This window comes from Vespa crabro, chromosome 6, assembly GCF_910589235.1.
Source record: "Vespa crabro chromosome 6, iyVesCrab1.2, whole genome shotgun sequence".
NCBI classification, from domain to species: Eukaryota; Metazoa; Arthropoda; class Insecta; order Hymenoptera; family Vespidae; genus Vespa; species Vespa crabro.
Window position 1 is genome coordinate 6,246,839 of NC_060960.1, and position 18,906 is coordinate 6,265,744.

At 37.6% G+C, this 18,906-nt stretch overlaps 2 protein-coding genes across 9 annotated transcripts in view; both read right to left on the reverse strand.

Moving 5' to 3' along the window:
• The window catches only part of LOC124424710, a 39,628-nt gene extending 34,359 nt beyond the window's left edge, over positions 1–5,269 (reverse strand). The window contains exon 1 of the mRNA XM_046964125.1: positions 2,840–5,269. Within this exon, the coding sequence (XP_046820081.1) occupies positions 2,840–5,269 (2,430 nt within the window). The remainder of the gene's footprint in view (positions 1–2,839) is intronic.
• A 7,496-nt stretch (positions 5,270–12,765) lies between these two features.
• Positions 12,766–18,707, reverse strand: LOC124424926 (E3 ubiquitin-protein ligase RNF13-like). 8 transcript variants are annotated; one of them, XR_006942389.1, is made up of 9 exons: positions 17,481–18,139; positions 16,154–16,485; positions 15,866–16,058; positions 15,539–15,750; positions 15,294–15,468; positions 15,034–15,192; positions 14,762–14,968; positions 14,249–14,675; positions 12,766–14,122 (listed from the first exon to the last, which is right to left on the reverse strand). XR_006942389.1 is itself a non-coding variant. In XM_046964542.1 (9 exons), the coding sequence occupies exons 3-9, from the start codon at positions 16,331–16,333 to the stop codon at positions 14,443–14,445; spliced, it is 1,359 nt and encodes a 452-aa protein (XP_046820498.1). In that variant the 5' UTR covers positions 16,334–16,485; positions 17,481–17,771; positions 18,315–18,707; the 3' UTR covers positions 12,766–14,442. The 8 variants fall into 8 exon arrangements, 7 of the variants coding, with proteins under 7 accessions (XP_046820498.1, XP_046820501.1, XP_046820504.1 ...); XM_046964542.1 differs by adding an exon at positions 18,315–18,707 and having other exon boundaries at positions 12,766–14,675; positions 17,481–17,771; XM_046964545.1 differs by lacking the exon at positions 17,481–18,139 and adding an exon at positions 18,315–18,707 and having other exon boundaries at positions 12,766–14,675.
• Between the last annotated feature and the right edge of the window lie 199 nt (positions 18,708–18,906).

Here is an 18,906-nt window from a genome sequence, read left to right on the forward strand (position 1 = left end):
TCAATCCATGTCTTATCTTAAAGCAAAGAAATATAACTTTTAAGTGACAATCTCAATAATGGTTTAGATGAGAATCAGTTCATAACAACACTTTATGTGGGCCATCACATGTTGTAGGTGTAAGTATGTATACCTACGTATGTGTTAGATAGATAGAAGGAGAGAAGTTGGCCGATGCCAAGCCGAAGATAGATGCAATTATTTGTGGTAAGATGATCTCAATTAAGGGTGCCACAGCCTAGCTTATACGTCTATCCACCTTGGTTTATATCTAACCCTATCTCCCTCCTGTCTCTCTCTCTCTCTCTCTCTCTCTCTCTCTCTCTCTCTCTCTCTCTCTATCTATCTATCTATCTATCTATCTATCTACCTATTTTCCCTCCTTGAATCCACTACGTCGCATCAGCACTAGAACGACTTTCCGTCGCCTTGCAGAGCCCTTCGTGGAAAGAGGAGAGAGAACGATGATAGTGGGGGTAAGATGCCACGAGGCACAAGATTACAACGAGCGGATATGTCGTTGTAACTCGATCGACGGAACCTTAATCTCGCATAAATTTCAACGAAACTCGATAAATAGCTTCTGCATAGCATTTCATCGTCGTCATCGTTGTCGTCGTCGTCTTCGTCTTCGTCGTCATCGTCATCATTGTCGTCCTCGTTGTTATCTTCGTCATCGTCATGGATCGATTTTATAAATTACGTGGAATCGTTGAAATTTTGACTATTAATAAAACGATTAAAATTTAATGATCACGACTTGGAAATAGTTCCCTTCTCTCTTTTTTATTTTTTTATTTTTATTTTTTTTTTGTTTTAAGAGATTGGAAAATTCGAAATTTACAAGATAAAATATAAATGCTTCCTTGATCTTTTTCGATCGACGATCGTCAATGATCAACGAAAATCAAACTAATTGCAATATTTTCCCGGTTAAAAGCACACTTATATACATCAACGATATATCATTTTCTATTTGCGTAATGATAGCTGCATGGCATATCAGGGTGATTGAAATCACACGGGTGTCGATTTCATTCGTGACTTTCATGTGTGTTAGATACGAAAATTCGATAACCTAGGAATTCTCGCGTTCGAACGAGCTGATATGCTCATAAAGCCGTGATAAAGGAAAATATAAATGTTTTGTTAACGAACAACGTCATTAATCGATTTTAGTCCTTTTCGACGAACGATCGGTATTCGTTTTATTTTTATTTTTATTTTTAATGTGATCGGTTTAATGAATATTTGTATAAATTAATTTTACGAAAAGGAATTAGAAAAATAATGTAGGTAGACTAGGTATGTAACAAGATTGTAAAACTAAGTGAGACATTTAATATATATATATATATATGTTAATAAGAGAAGACTATATTGACAAATATAACAATAGGGTCACCAATGTATTGATACGAGGAAGATGATAGTAATAAAATAACTGGTAATAGGGATCGAGATAAGAATACATTTAAATCGATATCGAGCAACGTCTAATTTTCACGATAATGTCTGTGCCTTAATGCGAGAACTTACTAACGGATTCTTTCTATTTATTTCAATCTCCAGTTCAAATTTAGTCTCCTTCGAGACGATTCACTTTAGAGAAAAGCGCCGGTCTACTTTTCTAAGAATGGACGAAGTCGACTTTCTCGAACGAAGGATCCTTCAAAAATGGAGGACATGTGGATGAAGAAGATAAAGGAATCTCGACTTGACCTTTGCCATATTCTCTAAGCTATAATGCCGACTTATTTTCGAGATGTCGAAAAAGATGCTGGCCTTTTTACGTGGACGTAAGTATTCCTTGAAATAGACGATGGATGGTTTTGTTATGGCAGAACCAATGACGTTTCTACAAAAAGCTTTCGTCAATTTTCAATGAGAATCATCGGAAACCGAGATAATCTTCGAAGTGACAATGAAAAGTATATTTTAAGTTGGTACTTATAATCATCGAAAAGAGAATAGACAAATAAATGTCAATACTTTGTGATTTATTGAATTCATTTTAAATGATCCTATAGTAATCGTGTAACAATGAAATAAAGAAGGCAAATATATCAAAAAGAATGGCAAATTAATCGATGAAAATTCGAGCTATTAATAAAGATGCCTCGCGTATACAAGTGCGTATCTCTGGTGTCCAAAGTCGATTGCCAACGTCGACAATACTATGCTGGTATATATATGAAAAGCGAACTGCAAAGCGGACATGTCGATATAGCATAATTGGAAATAGTTCTGACATTCGCTGAATGAGCTACTCCGGGAGAGCAATTTATAAACTGGTCTTTATCAGCCAAACGAGAAACAGCCGTTCGTTAATTCATTTGCCGACGAAGTGCCACTTTCCAGGGCACACCGGTGATTTCCATTCTCACAATCAGCGTGGAAATTAGATTCGGCCTGGGTAGACGCAATCATTATAGATGAGGGGCCACACCGAATGGTCTCCTCAAGAAGGGTTTTCTTCGACGAATTACAAATTTCAAGGTAGATAGAGAAGAAGAGAAAGAGAGAGAGAGAGAGAGAGATCTAAACATTTCATTGGAAGATTTCCTGCCATTTGTCAATGTTGCAGAATTAGCAATATTGCGAAACTCAAATATATATATATATATATATATATATATATATATATATATATATATATCAATCTGGAATCTTGAAATCTTATGATTCTTGTAGATCTTCCAGATCTATAGTAACGTACAGATGTTAGTATAAGGAAGTAGACATGTTCGTTCCCATAGAGATTCTCAGAAAGGCTAGATTTTTACTCTTTCTAAGAAAACATATGAAAAAATGGTAACACGGAAGGAACTTTTTATACCTTGCAGTGGTTGCAATTGTGGATGACCGAGTACGGCTGGGCACAGTCGTAGCGCGCCAGGACTTCCTCGAACTCGCAGTGTAATCTGGCGGCGAGCTGGTCGACGAGAAACAGCTTTTCCAAAGCATCGGCGCATTTCCGGCCGCCATTTAGCACGTCCTCGAGCGGGCCTCCCTTACCAGGCGCCAGGGCGTTGACCACCGCGTGTTCGCAGCAATGCCGCAGACGCAACCCACTCATGAACCAATATCGATTCTCCCTTGGGGTTAAAAAACTTCTCGTACTGGCCCGGCCGAAATCGTCCCGACAGATGTCTCTCTTGTGCGACTCCTCGAGATAAAAAAGGCACTGTTCCGGAACCGCCCGCTCGCCATCATCGGGCTTAGCTCGATCGCGCTTCACCTCGTCGCCATCCTTATCGTCGTTGTCCTCGTAGTTCCTTTTCCTTTCCTTCGCCAGCTCCTTCGCTTCGCCATGAAGATCGTTACCACGATCACCATCTTTCTTCCTTGCCCTCGATTTTTGCTCCATAGCTTTTAGTTTCTTAATAACTTGGACGAAACCAGCTTCGGGCTCGTTTCCTTGCGATTTTAATTTGCATGGACCTGGACAGATCTTTGGAGCTTCTGGTGGACCACAGGTACCCTGAAGATCGGCCGGCGCTGGACCAGCCAGATCGCAGGCCGACAGCCAAGGATTTATCTGGTTCACCTCCCAAGCGTATTCGTTGTAAGGATGCGCGTCAGTGGTCTCAGGGATAGCCTGCTGATCCTGATAAAACTCTTCAATTTCCATTTGTTGAGCCTTCGAGTTTGCCTCCTGACGATAACGATGTTGATCGTTCTCGTCGCTTTGAACGTATTGTTGCACCGCGTTGTTTGACGATGAGGACAACGGTGAGCCTCTCGGTGTCGTTTTGTTGCTGTTGCTGTTGTGGTGGTTGTTCCTGTTGTTGCTATTATTTCTGTCGCTGTCGTTTCGTTCCCGTATGAGGTTCTCACCCCTGCTGAAGGTACCCGCCTTTTGTCCAAAGCCAGCCGAGGAAGGATGTTGGCTCGAACTGTTGCTCGAGCACAACAACGGCCACGTCAGGAGGTACAAGAGAAGGAGCAGTCCGTAATTCCTGCCGCGACGAGGCAGCTGTTGCTGCTGTTGTTGTTGGTGGTGATGGTGATGGTAGTGGTGGCGGTGCTGTTGGTGATGTTGCTGTTGTTGTTGACATTGTTGCTCCTGACGCTGACGATACGCGATTCTCGAAATACTCTTCTCGAGGACGATCCTGAGATTCGCGTTAGATTCGTTCGACCAATTTCCTTCCCTCCGACTATGAGTCGATTGTGGAAATCCATCAGGATACTCGTTGTTTCTTTGAGTTTCTCTTTCTTTTCTTCTCTTTCTTTCACGTTCAAAGTCAACGTCGTCGATGACGACTCTTCTTCCTTGTTCTTCGAAGCTATCGCTTCGATTCTCTTCTCGTTGAAGACGACAGCTGGAAGACTTTCTATTCTTGTCAGCGTTTGATAAATGAGCCGATGTACAGCGATTAACGACGGTTGCGTCGTCAGTTCCGATTCCGGTTCCACTATTTTTGATAGTCCACGAGTGACATCGCGTAGCATCGATCTCGATCGTTGACGAGGATTCGACGAATGCGTCCATCGTCGGCCGTCGGCACGACGATATATTCTCCGTTTCGTCCTCGTCATCGTCGTCGTCATTAAAGGCAGTGTTAGCAAGCACATCAAGAGAAGAAGAAGTACCCGTGAGAAAAATCGCACTGTTCGCGAATCCATTTGACGCGGGATAAGAGCGTACCGAGAAACGTTCGACGGTGTAACCACGCAGGAAGATTCGATCGTTGAAAATAGATGATCTTCTACGGCGTCCAGCGAGTCCCCTTTTCTTTCTCGACTGGGAGGTAGGAGCAACAGCCCACCGTCGTCGTTGTGGTCGCGTCGCTGAGAGCCGATCCGCTCGGCGTTCTCCCTGCTCGGCTTCCAAGGTCGGTGTGACCGCGTGATAACGCGCGCGCACCACACTGCGGAAAGGAGGGTGGCGAGAGGCGCGAAAGGCAGTGGCGTTTCTAGCTGCTGGCCCGTCCTCGTGTTCTCCGTGCAGCTGCTGTCTTCGACGCCGACGACGTCGCCGTCGTTGTTGTTGTTGTTGCTGTTGCTGTTGCTGCTGCTGTTGTTGTTGTCGGCGATGATGCTGATGCTGATGCCGATGATGTCGTTGACGTTGCCGCTCGGCGATAACGACGTTACCACGTCGTTCTTGTTTAGGGGTTGCGATCCGACGAAAGAGAGAACAACAACGATAGACGACGCGAGACTCCTCGTCATCCTCCTCCTCCGCCTTCTTCTTCTTCCTCTTCCTCTTTCCTCTCGTCGTCGTGGGTGGTCCCGTGAGTCCGGGCGAGTCGAGCCGCATGGACACGAGATCGGGGACTCTAACGTCCCCGTGTTCTCCACGTCGTTCTCGTCGTTGCTGAGACTCCCCGATGATGCTTCCGAAGGAGTCCTCCTTCCTTTCCTCCGTCCACCGATCGAAACGAGGATCGGCGAGGAAGCGAGAACGTACGTGAGGCGATAACGTAGGCGATAACGATACAAACGATGATAAGAGGAAGGAGTCGTGGCGAACTCGCGCGGACAATCCGTGCTGGGGTCGCGTGTTCCTTGCTGCAGGGGGCCCCGCATCGCTGCCACCAAGGCCTAAGCCCGCTTCTTCTCCCGCGGCTAAGCTGCGTCCTTCCGCTGCCGCCGAGCTCGCCACCGACCTCGCCACCGGCCTCGCCACCGAAAGTAAACGAGCTAAGCGTATTACTCGTACTCTTTCTACTTCTACTCCTGGTCCAACTTCTTCTTCTCTCTCCTTCCCTTTGGTCAACGGTGCTCTCAGCCCCGCTCGAAAGTATCCCGGTGCCGTTAGCCAGCTTCGAGAACTCGTTCGAACGGTCCGGGTTAGCGGGGCCCTTAGAAGTTCCCCTGGGCCAGCAACCGCGAGTCTCTTCGTCCGTAAATAGGGACGACGATAGCTGCGGGAGAAACGGCACTGCCGAGTACCACCACCAACACGGTAACGATCGAGCTCGTGGTAATCGCGACTGCCGCGGCAGCCACCGTTGTAACGACAACGAGGACTGATTCGGGTAAGGCTGATAAAGGCGGGAAGAAGGCAGGATGATCGTGGATAATGCGTCGTCGTTCGTCGATGATAACTTTCGTCTCTTCCTTCTGACACGCCACTTGGCCGAACACCGAGACCACCGTCCTGGAAGCACCACCTTTCTCGTCTTCTTTCTTCTCCACTTCCTTCTCCTCCGACTTCTCGTCCTTCTTCTTCTCTTCCTTTTCTCCCTGTAGCTTGTCGTTCGCGTGAACGTGCCACCGGGTCGAGCGAGTCTCTTCGTACGAACGTCGAGCGTGGGGGAACGTCGAATAACGACGACTCTGACGACAGGAGTTCTCGAGCGGCGAAAGCGCACGAACGCCGTCCTCGTAGTCCCCCTGCCGAGGCTCGCGAGCTCCCGATACGGGACACCGAGGTTCATGCTGCATCCTGCACGCGAGGCTATGCGCCCTCCTCCTCCCCCTCTTACTCCTCCACCTCTTCCACCGCCGCCACCACCACCAACACCTCCTCTTCCACTCCGCTACGACTACTCGCACGTTTCTGTCCTCCTCCTCCTCCCGCCCCTCTTCCTCCTCCTCCTTCTCCTCTTCGTCTTCTTCGTCCTCGTCGTCAACGATGATCACGGCCGGTGCCGGCACGATTGCGAGCACCACCACCACCACCGTGACGAACTTAACGACGAACTCAACTCTTGAGACTTCATGGACACACCCCCGTGCGAAAACTACCTCCTTGGCTTCTTATTCTTTATCTTATTTTTCTTTCTCTTCGATCTTCTTACACACCTTTGACTATTATCTTCTTATTCCATTTGATTTTTCCTTGACCACAGCTATTACACTTATCTAGACCACCTAATATCTTTTTACCCAACACATAAATACGGTCTCCTTTACAACTGCGATAGCGAAAAGAGAAATATTCATTGAAAAGTAGGCGCGTGTCGCGTCTTCCTTTTAGATTGAAAAGAAAAAGAGAGAGAATGATAGAAAGGGAAAAAAGGGGGTGGGGAGGGAGAGAGATGGAAAGGAAAAAAAAGAAAGTGAGGTTAGGGCGCACTTCACTTGCACTCGCGCTATACTACACCCGGATCGTGATGGCACGCACGAAGATGCGCGCGGGCGCGCGCGCACGCCTCTTTTCCACTCTGTGAGCAGCCCTTAAAGAGCTCGATTTTTGCAGGAAAACGAACTTTCGACCGTATCGTCGAGCAGGGATCATGAATATATTTTTTGATCACGGGAGTGTATAACACGCTAATAGCTTTCTCTTCCTGAAAGTGATTACGCGACAAAACACGCGGCTGTCGAATCGGCTGTCACGAGGAACGGACGGAGAGACGGTCCCTGCTCGATCGTTCCTCCTTAACTCCTCCGCTTCTCCGCGCACCCAGAATGGGAACGGTCGTTCCAGGAACTAGAACCCCTCGCAGCCTCGTTCGTCCTACTTTTCTCTCTCTATCTTGCTCGCTCGTTCGGTTACTTCCTCGCTTGCTCACTCGTACACACTCTCACGTACGAGATTCTATATTTATTTCTTTCGTTTTGTCTGATCCATATAACCGTTTAACCACTTGCTTAGCCAAACGGATTGTTAAAAAGCGTCTCGTCCAAATTCGACGAGTCGATGAACGCGAGATCGTCGACGACGCCGTCGTCGACATTGACGACGACGACGGCGACGGTGTCGGCGATGCTGGACCGACCGATTTTTGGCACGACGTTAAAGGGATACGACAACAAAGGAATCTCGTACACGTTTTGTTGTGTTCAGATAGAGGACCACGGCGTCGGTGACGTAGGAAGCAGGTGGAAGAAACTGGCCAAAGGGGTTGGTCGATGCGCTGGAGGAGGGAGAAAGGAGAAAAGGAGGGTGCGTCCGCGACGTTTAAGAGGAGCCACGGCGAATCCACTTTTCGCACTTCAACCAGAGTGTATGTGAATGTGTGTGTGTATGTGTGTAAGAGAAAGAGAGAGAGAAAGTAAGAGAACGAGTGAAAGCCAGATGAACGTCGAGCTTATCTTCTCATTATTCTTTATTATTCCGCTCGCGAACATGAACCATACTTATCATTCTTCCGATTCAAACAGTTTATACAAAAGAGAAAACTTATGGAAGAATCGCTTTTGGATTACGACTGACATACACGAGAGGAGAGCAAGAGGCACAAGGAGGATTATCGCAGAACGAGACAATCTATCTCACGCGCGTGTACCCCTGCACATGAACATACATACAGCAGAGCAGACAGAGATACACGCACGCACATACGCACGCACATACGCACGCACGTACGCACGTACGTACGTATGTACGCTAAGTAAACGTTAAATTACGTTTGTATAATTTTTATGTACGTATTATATACAGACGCGCATATATACATCTATCATATATACGTATGTATGTATAATATGTACACAACAAAGAGAGAGACAACACCAACAAAAGAGAGAGAGAGATGGTTCCAAGCGCGTGACACACGAGAAACACCGAGCCCGTAGCCGCAGCAGGCACTGCGCGCGTATCAGCTAACGAGCGTATCCGACGAGTCCCGAGTTGGAGAGACGTCGAAAACTTCGGAACACCTTCGTTCTCTCGCGGACCGTCTCTCTGTCTCCCGCACGCGCACATGCGCTTATCTCTTTCTCCCTCTCTCTCTCTGTCTCCCTCTCTCTCTGTCTACCCTTCCTTCTCTCGATCCCCTTCTACTTCTCCCTCTCATACAAGCAGCCCCGCATTCTCCCTTCCTCGATATCTCTTTTCAACGTTACGTTCGTGAGAGCTATAATCTCAGACGGATCGTTTATACGAAGGGAGCGGTGCTACATCTCTCTTTCTCTTTCTAACGCGCGCGCACCCACGTTTTCTCCGCAATTGCCGTAAGTGCGCGCGCGCGAGCAGACGATCGTAGGGCGGATTCTTTTCCCTCGTTCGGCAGGAACACGCCGGCCAGCAGGAGTTGTGCGCCCGCGCTCTCGCTCGAAAACGATAGACTCGATCGTATTCTCCTCCTCCACAACTTCTCCTCTTTCTCCTCCGTCTTCTCCTCTCTTTTCTTCTCGAGACGGACGTATTCGCGTCGCTGCGAAGCGACCGAATTATAAGCGACGTCGACATGCATCCGACTATTCTACCTAAGCGAACGAGCATTTTGCGCATGCGTTCCATTGCTCAAGTGGCGCCACCATTGTACCGCGTCCGCCATCTTGTTCTTTCTCCTTCCCCGGGCATCTCCTTTGGCATTGCATGCCGTCCCTCGACACTTTTCAACCCCACCCTACCAAAACCCTTCAACGACCCCCTCTGCCATCCTTGCGGGAGCCTCTTTGCCAACCCTCTTCTTCTCTCTCTCTCTCTCTCTCTCTCTCTCTCTCTCTCTTTCTCTCGCTTTTTCTCTGTCTACATCATCAACCAACCCCAGCTCTCCTCGAACCACGAGAAAGCCGAGAAAAACCGGCCGAGTAAAATCCTTGATTCGAAGCGTGGCTGGCTCTTATGGATTCCTTCCTGCTCCTTTCCACATTTAGGCGCTTTTTGAACAAGTCGAATACATCGTCATAACAGTAGTCTCCTCAACAGCACACACATCTTAGTTCCTACTACTTACACGATCAATGAACGAGGTCGAAAGGCGGAGAATGAGCAAATGAATTTTCCCGACATTTTTATGCCACGATTAACTTTACGCCTTTGCACAAATACTTCATGACTTCGTGTATTTATACATGCTTATTGCAAGCACCCTTATAATATATTTTCGAACATTACTGCAGTAAATAACTTTTTAATATATCTAAATAAAGACACGAAATATAATAAAAAGCGATATAGATTTTAAAATACGGAATATTAGATATATTTACTGTATTTAAATAGATTAGAGTAATGTAATTTCGTCTTGTTGGATTCGTCCTTTTCCGCCATCTTCTTGGAGTTGATATTTTCTTCGATACTGTATCATGTTTTGAATCTGTTATAGGAATAATAAATTTATGCGAATCTTATTATTCCGATCAAATAAAGTTCTTCGATCTAAAGCTCCTTCGATTATTGATATATATTGTATGCTATCAACCTATAGCACAACTATTCAAAGAGGTCATCCAAAAAGCGATTGAAGACTCGTTCCGATCACGCGCCACAGGACCGTATCTATTTTCACTGGTAACCATTTTTTAGGATAACAAAAAAAAAATTTTTTTTTCAATTCGTTTTTAATAAAAATTAAAAATTTTTCTTAATACGCTCTTGATGTTAACATTTTCATTCGATATATCATCCAAATCTGCCATTTCGTTTTATTTTATATTAAAAAATTGAAATCGAAAAAAACGTGAATACTGGAACGTAGCACCATCTAACGCTTATGTTTCGTTCCATTTTATACGCGCGCGCGAATATACAAAGCACAAACAAGGAGAGCATTACATTTCAGACATGTTCATACTCCATCACGGTCAAGCGTTGCGCATGATCATAATGAAAAGAAATTTTCGCAAATCGATAATTCATCATCAGCTGTAGCAGTATCAACGAATTAGGCGGTCGTATCGTTTATTTACCTGTCATCGATACATAAAAATTCATTAATTGTTTTCGACAGATTCGTTACTTTCCTCTTCATTTGATCAAATCGATTGATACTTTCCACATGACGTATCCTTCTTTCTTCGTTGAATATTCCATAGGTTATGATAAGTTTTTTTTCTTTTTTTTTTTTTTATTCAGCAATTCTTCTTGTAATCCACAATTTTCTTCGCAAATAAATCATATATCAAATCGGTCGGACCTACATATCTATGTCGTGATATTAAAGTAAAAGTCATGATCGAAAAAAAACATGAAAAATGGTGCATGTCATAGAGAAAAATGGACAATACGTGATTTACTTTCAATCGATGTATAGCATAGAACATAATCGTGTCTTTTATATACATAGATTAGGACAATGTTTATACTTGTCTCTCGTCAAAAACGGTAAAGATTTAAATCTGACAGTAAGAGGGTCGAATTGACGATGTCAGGGTTGACAGGATGTCCCCAATTTTTCTTTTCTTGCCCGTTTACTAAACCAAAGGAGTGTGGAGTTAAGAAAGAAATCGAGGTTGCTGCGATAGCGGAAGATTGGATAGCTAGGGCTCCAGTCGCTGGAGTACTTTGAGCCATCTTCTTCGTCGACTTCCGGATTTCCTCATGACCCTTCTTTTTAATCGAACTTCGAACGGCATTGTGCCATCACGTGCAGCCACTCGCCTAATCTCTTCCCCTCTTCCATCATTTCTTCCACTCCTCTTCCTTCTTTACGTTAACTATTTTCTGTCTCTCTCTCTCTCTCTCTCTCTCTCGTTTATTCTACCTTCCCTTACGTTTATTTCTTTTAACGAGACATGTTACTTCGATCGTCCAAATATATTTAAATGATGGATAAATTTAGTTTCAATCAATAGACTTTTCTCTCCAACTGTCGAGCCTAAAATTCTTTCATGAATCTCGACAATTTCTTTCCAATATTTTATACGATTAAACTCTATTATATATATATATATCAAAAATTTAAATTAATTACAAATCTAAGCGGATACAATTTAAACTATTTTTTTAAATGCATCACACAACGTGAACTATACGCATTTTTCCGTTCTCTTTGATTTTACATGTAGAATACATTTACTTAAGAATCTTATGCGATAACATAAGAAATATAAATACAATTTATTTTTATTTGGACGATACATCTAATATCAAACAATGAAATGAAATTACAAATGCGTGTTTGGTGTGTATGTGTATATATATATATATATATATGTGTACTTATAGTTTTTGCTATACAAGTATATATATATGCAAACTGGAGCACTTAAATTGTTACAAATATCTTCAAAATAATTGATATCTACCAATATTAAAATTACTAATTTTATATATATATTTATATAAAAAGAACTTAAAAAAATGTTACAAGTATTTTTATTGAATGAATTTTTTCTTCAAAATCATTCGAACTTTCACAGTCGATATTATGATATTATTAATTATTTTCGAAATATTAAATTGTAACAATCTAATCATGTTAATTTCAATAATAACAAATACACATAAAAATTAAATTTTTTTTGATGGCATGTAATAAAATCTCCTATATAATTATTTACATGGCTTTTTACAATTTTTTTCCTCTCTTCCATTCATACTAAAGGATCCGTTGTAATATTTTAATAAACTCAACTAACAACTGACACATTTCGCCTGACAATTTATGAAAATTTTTTCTTCCTCTTATAACGCATAATAAAATATATAATATCAATTGCAATGATCAACAATAATCATTTCCGTATTTGAAATTTAATCTAATTCTTATATTAGAGATTATATAATTTTAAAAAATAATAGCAATATATTGGTAAACAAATTACGTTTAAGAAATTTATGATTATGTACATCTCAAAGCATATTACCATCATTCATTATTTTTTTATATATATATATTGAAATGTTTTAAATGATGTATGATTTAATAATGGATAATCTCTTAAAAAAAAAAAAACATCAAAGAGAAACTTATTCCGATTGAATCAATTAATTTTTTATATACGATACGCAATTTCCTTTTTTTATATATAATCAATCAACGTCGTTATAAAACAAAATCTTTCGCGATTATTATAATTGTTATACTTTGTACCGTTTATTAACACTTTATATTATAGAACTTATATATTATATACTTGCATATGTTTATCTTTAGAAGTTTATATACGAGTAACTATATTATACGTCCTGCATGAAAAAAGGAATTATTATATTTTTTGGTCTTTAAATTTTTACATTTAAACAGGTAATATTTACAAATTTGTAATATATAGATTTTATCGTCAGTTGCATTCGTCATTTTACAATATCACCAGTGATCGTCGAACAATGTTGGATAAATGATTGTATATATTTTTATATGTGTATATATATATATACATATATATATATATATATATATATATATATATATATATATATATATATATATATATTTGTACATTGAAGACGTTCTGGTTGTTTTTTTTGATAACTATACAAAAAGATAACACACATTTCTGCAAAATCTGATACTATTCCGTCTAAACTGTTTAGACTCTGCAATATTCCTGAGGGGGCATACTACTTTTTTGAATAAAAATTATAGAAAAGAGACATGTAATTTTTGTTCATATACTATCGATTCGTTATCGAACTAGTACAAGTTACATCTATCTTTCGATTGAAAACAAGCAAATAAAAATTACTTTTTTCTGTTTAATCACGATTTAATATATTGTTCTACGATTATAAGCATATTAAATGTACTTATATAAAAAAAAAAAAAAAAAAAAAATACAAATTCTTTATGCATATTAAAATATGTAAAAAATATAAGTACACAGAGTATATTATATTATATGGTATAATACTATATTAATATATTTTATTATAAAATAAAAAAAAATTATTAATTATATTTTTGTTACATTATCAATCCAAAGAAAGATGTACTTTAATCTTTAGTTCTTTAACTTGTATATACACATGTATGATGTTTATTTTATTTGATTATAAAAAAGAATTTTAAGAAATATTTTGCCCACTTTAGATTGTTTCAATGGAATTTTTTGATGTATACATATATATATGATAACTTCTATAAAAATGATTTTTAGAAATACTAAATATACACTATTCTAATATATACGTTAATTTATTCTTTTTTGTCCATTTCCGTAGTCGTAATAATGCAATGAATAAAAGTATTCAAAGATCTCTTAAAACCAACTAATATATAAAGCAAGAAAAGTAATGCTCTTTTGTTTATCCTTCTGCAAGTAAAGTAAAATGGAAAGTTTAATTAAAATCATTATGAATATGTATGTTTAAATAGATCTAAACAATTATAAAGTAATAGGTACTATACAAGACGATATTCCCATATTTCCTAATCAGTGCAAAGCATAACATTAACAGGATATATCATATTCGGTTTATATCACATTTTCAGTATTACTACATATATCCAATACTAATATTTTAACTGATTATAATTAATTAATTAATTAATGATACTTTGTGAAATCAATAATCCTTCCAATTAAACTAAATGTCACGTGATGATTTCTACAACATAATTAAAAAATCCTAATAATATATTTGATTTTATATATAATAAGTTATAAGTTATAACAAGATAGATATATATCAATGTAAGCAAAAATATATCAGTATAAGCAATTTGTGTATCACCTCTTATAACAGAATACAGAAAAAATCTGCAGAAAAATATATTTGATGTTACAGTCCCTTGAGGTAAAATAACATATCAAAAAATATCTTTAGCAAATTATTATTTTCCATATCCTGTAGCAAACTTGCTAATATTTCATGTCAGTAATTTTTAAGATGGCCAAAGATAGTGGATCTAATTTTTCAATTAATTATTATGCTGCAACGTCATTTCTTTCAGAATCAATAGAAGTTGTACTTGCACTTCTATTGTCTGCAGCTATGGCAAGGTGATCAGGATTTAAAGTTGTTGAATTCACTAAAATCCTTGTTTGTCGGATTGGTGTGATTTGTACAACAGGAACAGGAAATTCTTGTGTTTCTGTGTATAAGTTAACCGTATGTGGTTTCGTACTGCTTACAGATCGTTCTAAATCTTGCAACTCGCCTATATTAAGAAAACTTTCATAGGTAATTTTTGTTTACAAATAAAAAAAATATGTAATACATAAATATATATTACATATACATTACCATTAATGCTATGTGAGTCAGAAACCATGAAAACTATTCCACCAGAAGGCTCCCCAGTACTTATACTACCATCATCATCAGATGTTGTTGAAAATGGCTCAGAATCTGAGCCACTACTAGAATTATTCATATCCTGCCTATTTTGCGTTCTCCTAGATCTATTAAAAGGATTTTCTCTTTGACGTATGAAAGTTCCCCCTTGAGTACCTAAACAATTATTTTTATAATTATTTGTAAAAAGATTATGTACAAATGATTAGCTTTTTTTTTACCTTGATAGCCATCCCGTATCAAAGGAGTTGAGTCATCAGCATCTGAATCACTTTCATCTGTAATAACTTGTTCGTCTGCTGCAAAAACCTTTCGTTTACAGACTGGACATACTCTACGATTTTTTGTCAACCAAGGATCAATACATTTGCTATGGTAAGCTAAAATATATAGACATATACATATATAAAAAATTATCATCATTTTTATCACATATCTATTATTTGATATATATTATATTATATTGCCAAAAATACTCTACCATGGGCACAAGGCAATACCCTTAATTTTTCTCCTTCCATATAATCATCTAGACAAATAGCACATGTTTCATAAGGATCACCTTTTGTATATTTATGAGTTGGCATTTTTTTTAAACTTGAATATGGTAATCTATGTCTACGTTGCCTTCTTCTGTCCTTAATACATCTGACAATCTACAAAAATAACAGAAGATTCGAGATATAATTGTTATATCATATATCTTAATATGTTCTTTGGACTCACCATAAAAATAACCATGACTAAAAAACATATTCCGACAACAATTGCAAATGGCAAAAGCAAATGTGTATTAATATTAAATGGTAGATCGTCATTAATCAATACAAAATATAATTGATCATACAAATAATTTTTTTTTATAATTAATCCTGTTCGTTCACTAACAAAAACAGATGGTATTTTTATTCCTAATGGATTTTCGGCTGACATTGGTTCTACAACATGATATGATAACAACTTATATATATTTTTCACACACAAAATTTGTAATAGTAATAAACAAAAAAATACAATCTACTATATACAATAAATAAGATAAGAATTATGTACCTAACTCATCGCTGTTCACATTATGTATAATAGCAGCATCATAACCAGCCTTTTGTGCCATTCGCACTTTAATTTCAAACTTACACTCATACCGAGCAATTAAAGCTATCCAACTCCCTTCATAACTTGTATCATTTGGAGGGCCACTTATTTCATGACAAGCATTAGGAGGATCAGCATAAACAACCATGCCCTAAAAGAATAATAATAATAATTTCTAAATTAATAATATAATTTACTATAGTATATATATATATATATATATTGAAAGTATTTAAATATATAAACCTTAATCCCTTCAGATGGTATAAAGCCACCAAATCTTGCTGGCATATCTCTAAATTCATCATCTACCTGATATCTGGTACCTGCTGAGAATACTAAAATGTCTGCACCACAATATGCGACACAAAGTAGTAATAATAAAAGCCATAATTGAACTTGGTGGCTTACACAGCACTGCTGCATTTTTGAGATTATTAAATGGGCATCCACTTGTTTACATATAAAATTTAATAAACTGATCGATATTCCCTTAGTTGATTCATTATAACAGATTCAAATTTATTTTGCATCCATTTGCAAAATTTTATCCATTGGAAAAGTCTAATATTATCTCTCTATAAAAATAAAAGTAAACATATAATAAGTACAAACAGGATATTAAAATAATTGGAGGTCTACATAAATACATACATATATATATATATATATATATATATATATATATATATATATACATACACATAAGAATCATGTTGATATAAATATATGTTGATTTCCTTATCATCAATCTCAAAAGATCTTAATCTTTAATGTTTTATAACTCGCGATAATTACAATTTGATTTAATAATTAAATCTTTATATCGATATTTAATATAAAAAGAAGTATCCCAACGTATCATGTATCGACTCGTAATACGTTTAAAATTTCTTATAAATGTACATAACCTTCAAAGCGTTCAGACACACCTATTATTATATGACATCATTATCAATTTTAAATCATTCTACCGCACAATATATTTTCTTTAATAATCACGAAATCATCAAAATTAGGTTTAAACGATATTATTCGATATCGTTTAAATTCTGTATAACCAATCAAAAAAGTCAATGTTCGTATCTGCTACAAAGCTTTCTTTCTTCTTCTTCTTCGATGACCGTTCAATGTGTTCATTGATAAATTTCCCATACATAGATAAAAGCGAAACGCATATAGAATAAAACTACAAAAATTAATCTCTATCTAAATCTTACAACCACGTTCGTCGCATGACTGCTTTACAGATTTTCAAATATATCAATTCAATTGAGTATGATGAAGTTGCCTATTGTTCATACATACGTACATATAGAATTAAAGATAAGAGAGAATAGAAAGAGAATAGAAAGAGAATAGAAAGAGAATAGAAAGAGAATAGATAGATAGATAAATAGATAGATAGATAGATAGATAGATAGATAGATAGATAGATAGATAGACAGATAGATAGATAGATAGAGAGAGGAAGAGAGAGAGAGAGAGAGAGAAAGAGAGTTAAATGGATAAATATCAATCAAAAATACTCAAAGATCTTTAACAATAATTAAATACATTTACAAATACGTACTAATAAATTCTCTTTCGTCTCTTTCATCCGGAAGAACAAACGACACAGGAAGACCGTACAACGGATATTATTTGACCACTTGAAAAATATTATAACGTAAACGTGTTTGAGTGAGTATACGCACGTAATATCCTTTTATACAATGAAAAAGTATGTGCAATTTAAGTGTACGTTGTGTCACTACAAGGAAGATGTCATTTGCGTCTTTGCGTGGTTCATTAAAATTTGAGGTTACAGAAAGCGAACGACGTAACGTCACACTGCGCGCTGCTTGTCAATTACGGGCAATGCCTTGAAAAAGGGTGAGAGAGATAGAGAGAGGTAGAAAGAGAACGAACAAGCAAACGATGGAGTGAGCAAGAGAGAGAGAAAGAGAGAGAGAGAGAGAGAGAGAGAGAAAGAAAAGAAAAAACGTTATTCTTTTCTTTCTCACTTATTTCTTTTTTCTTCCTTTCTCTTTTATTTAAGATTATTTAAATTTTCTGTAAACACGATAACGTTCTCAAGCAAGCTTCTTCATCTTCTTGTCTTTTTTATTTTTCCTCTTCTGTTGACTATGTCGATTAAAATTACGATTCTAAATTACTGCGTATTCGTATTACGTGACATGTTAGAGAAATCAGAAAGAACGAAGTTCGTCGTCTAATAATTGGTTCTTCCAAAAATTAAATACATACACAGATTCTTTCTTACGATTCTTTCTTCTATACCGATGTTTATATCGTATTTAAAGATTAAATAGAATAAAAATGCAATGGAAATTCTTATTAAATTTATCTGTCTCTCTGACTGCGATTCTATCTCTCACATCATATGTGTAAATACAATACATACATTTTCTAATGAAAACACAGTGGCGTCGTTCCAGAGAAACACAGTAAACGTGAGTGAGAATTATTGGCGCTGTGTTTTTATTTTCTTTGATGTTATCACACGTTTAAAAAAAAAAAAAAAAAAAAATGTTTGGCCAAATAGATAATTGTTAATGTCGAATAACGTTTAGGTAGAGACATACGTAAATCGTGCTAATGTAAGTTAAATTATTGATATATCAAAGAGAAAAAAGAAAGAAAATAAAAGCTAATTTGTATTTTTACAAGAATTTAAATGTAATGAAATGAAAGCAATGAAACTTGTTAAAGATATATTCAATAATTTTTTCACTGAAAATTGTTTGATAAGATTTTATATATATATATAATATACACACACAGTGTTTTGAAAGTTACAATACATTTTTTTATAAACATACCCAAAATGAACTTTATAAACCTAAAGTTATAAATTAGGTTAACTCATAGTAATATGTAATTGTATTGTTAATTAATTTATCATCGTAATTATTATTAAATGGATACATTGAAGTTTTATAAATCTTAATTGCATAAAAATATTTATCAACGAATATTTAATAATAATAATAATA

Bases quoted from the DNA above. Each gene is read 5' to 3' on its own strand.
- LOC124424926 (XM_046964545.1), bottom strand. From the start codon at position 16,333: ATGCAGCAGTGCTGTGTAAGCCACCAAGTTCAATTATGGCTTTTATTA. The intron at 16,059-16,153 runs GTTTATATATTT...TTATTCTTTTAG, and splicing joins TACCATCTGAAGGGATTAAG to GGCATGGTTGTTTATGCTGA. The intron at 15,751-15,865 runs GTACATAATTCT...ATCATGTTGTAG, and splicing joins TGTGAACAGCGATGAGTTAG to AACCAATGTCAGCCGAAAAT.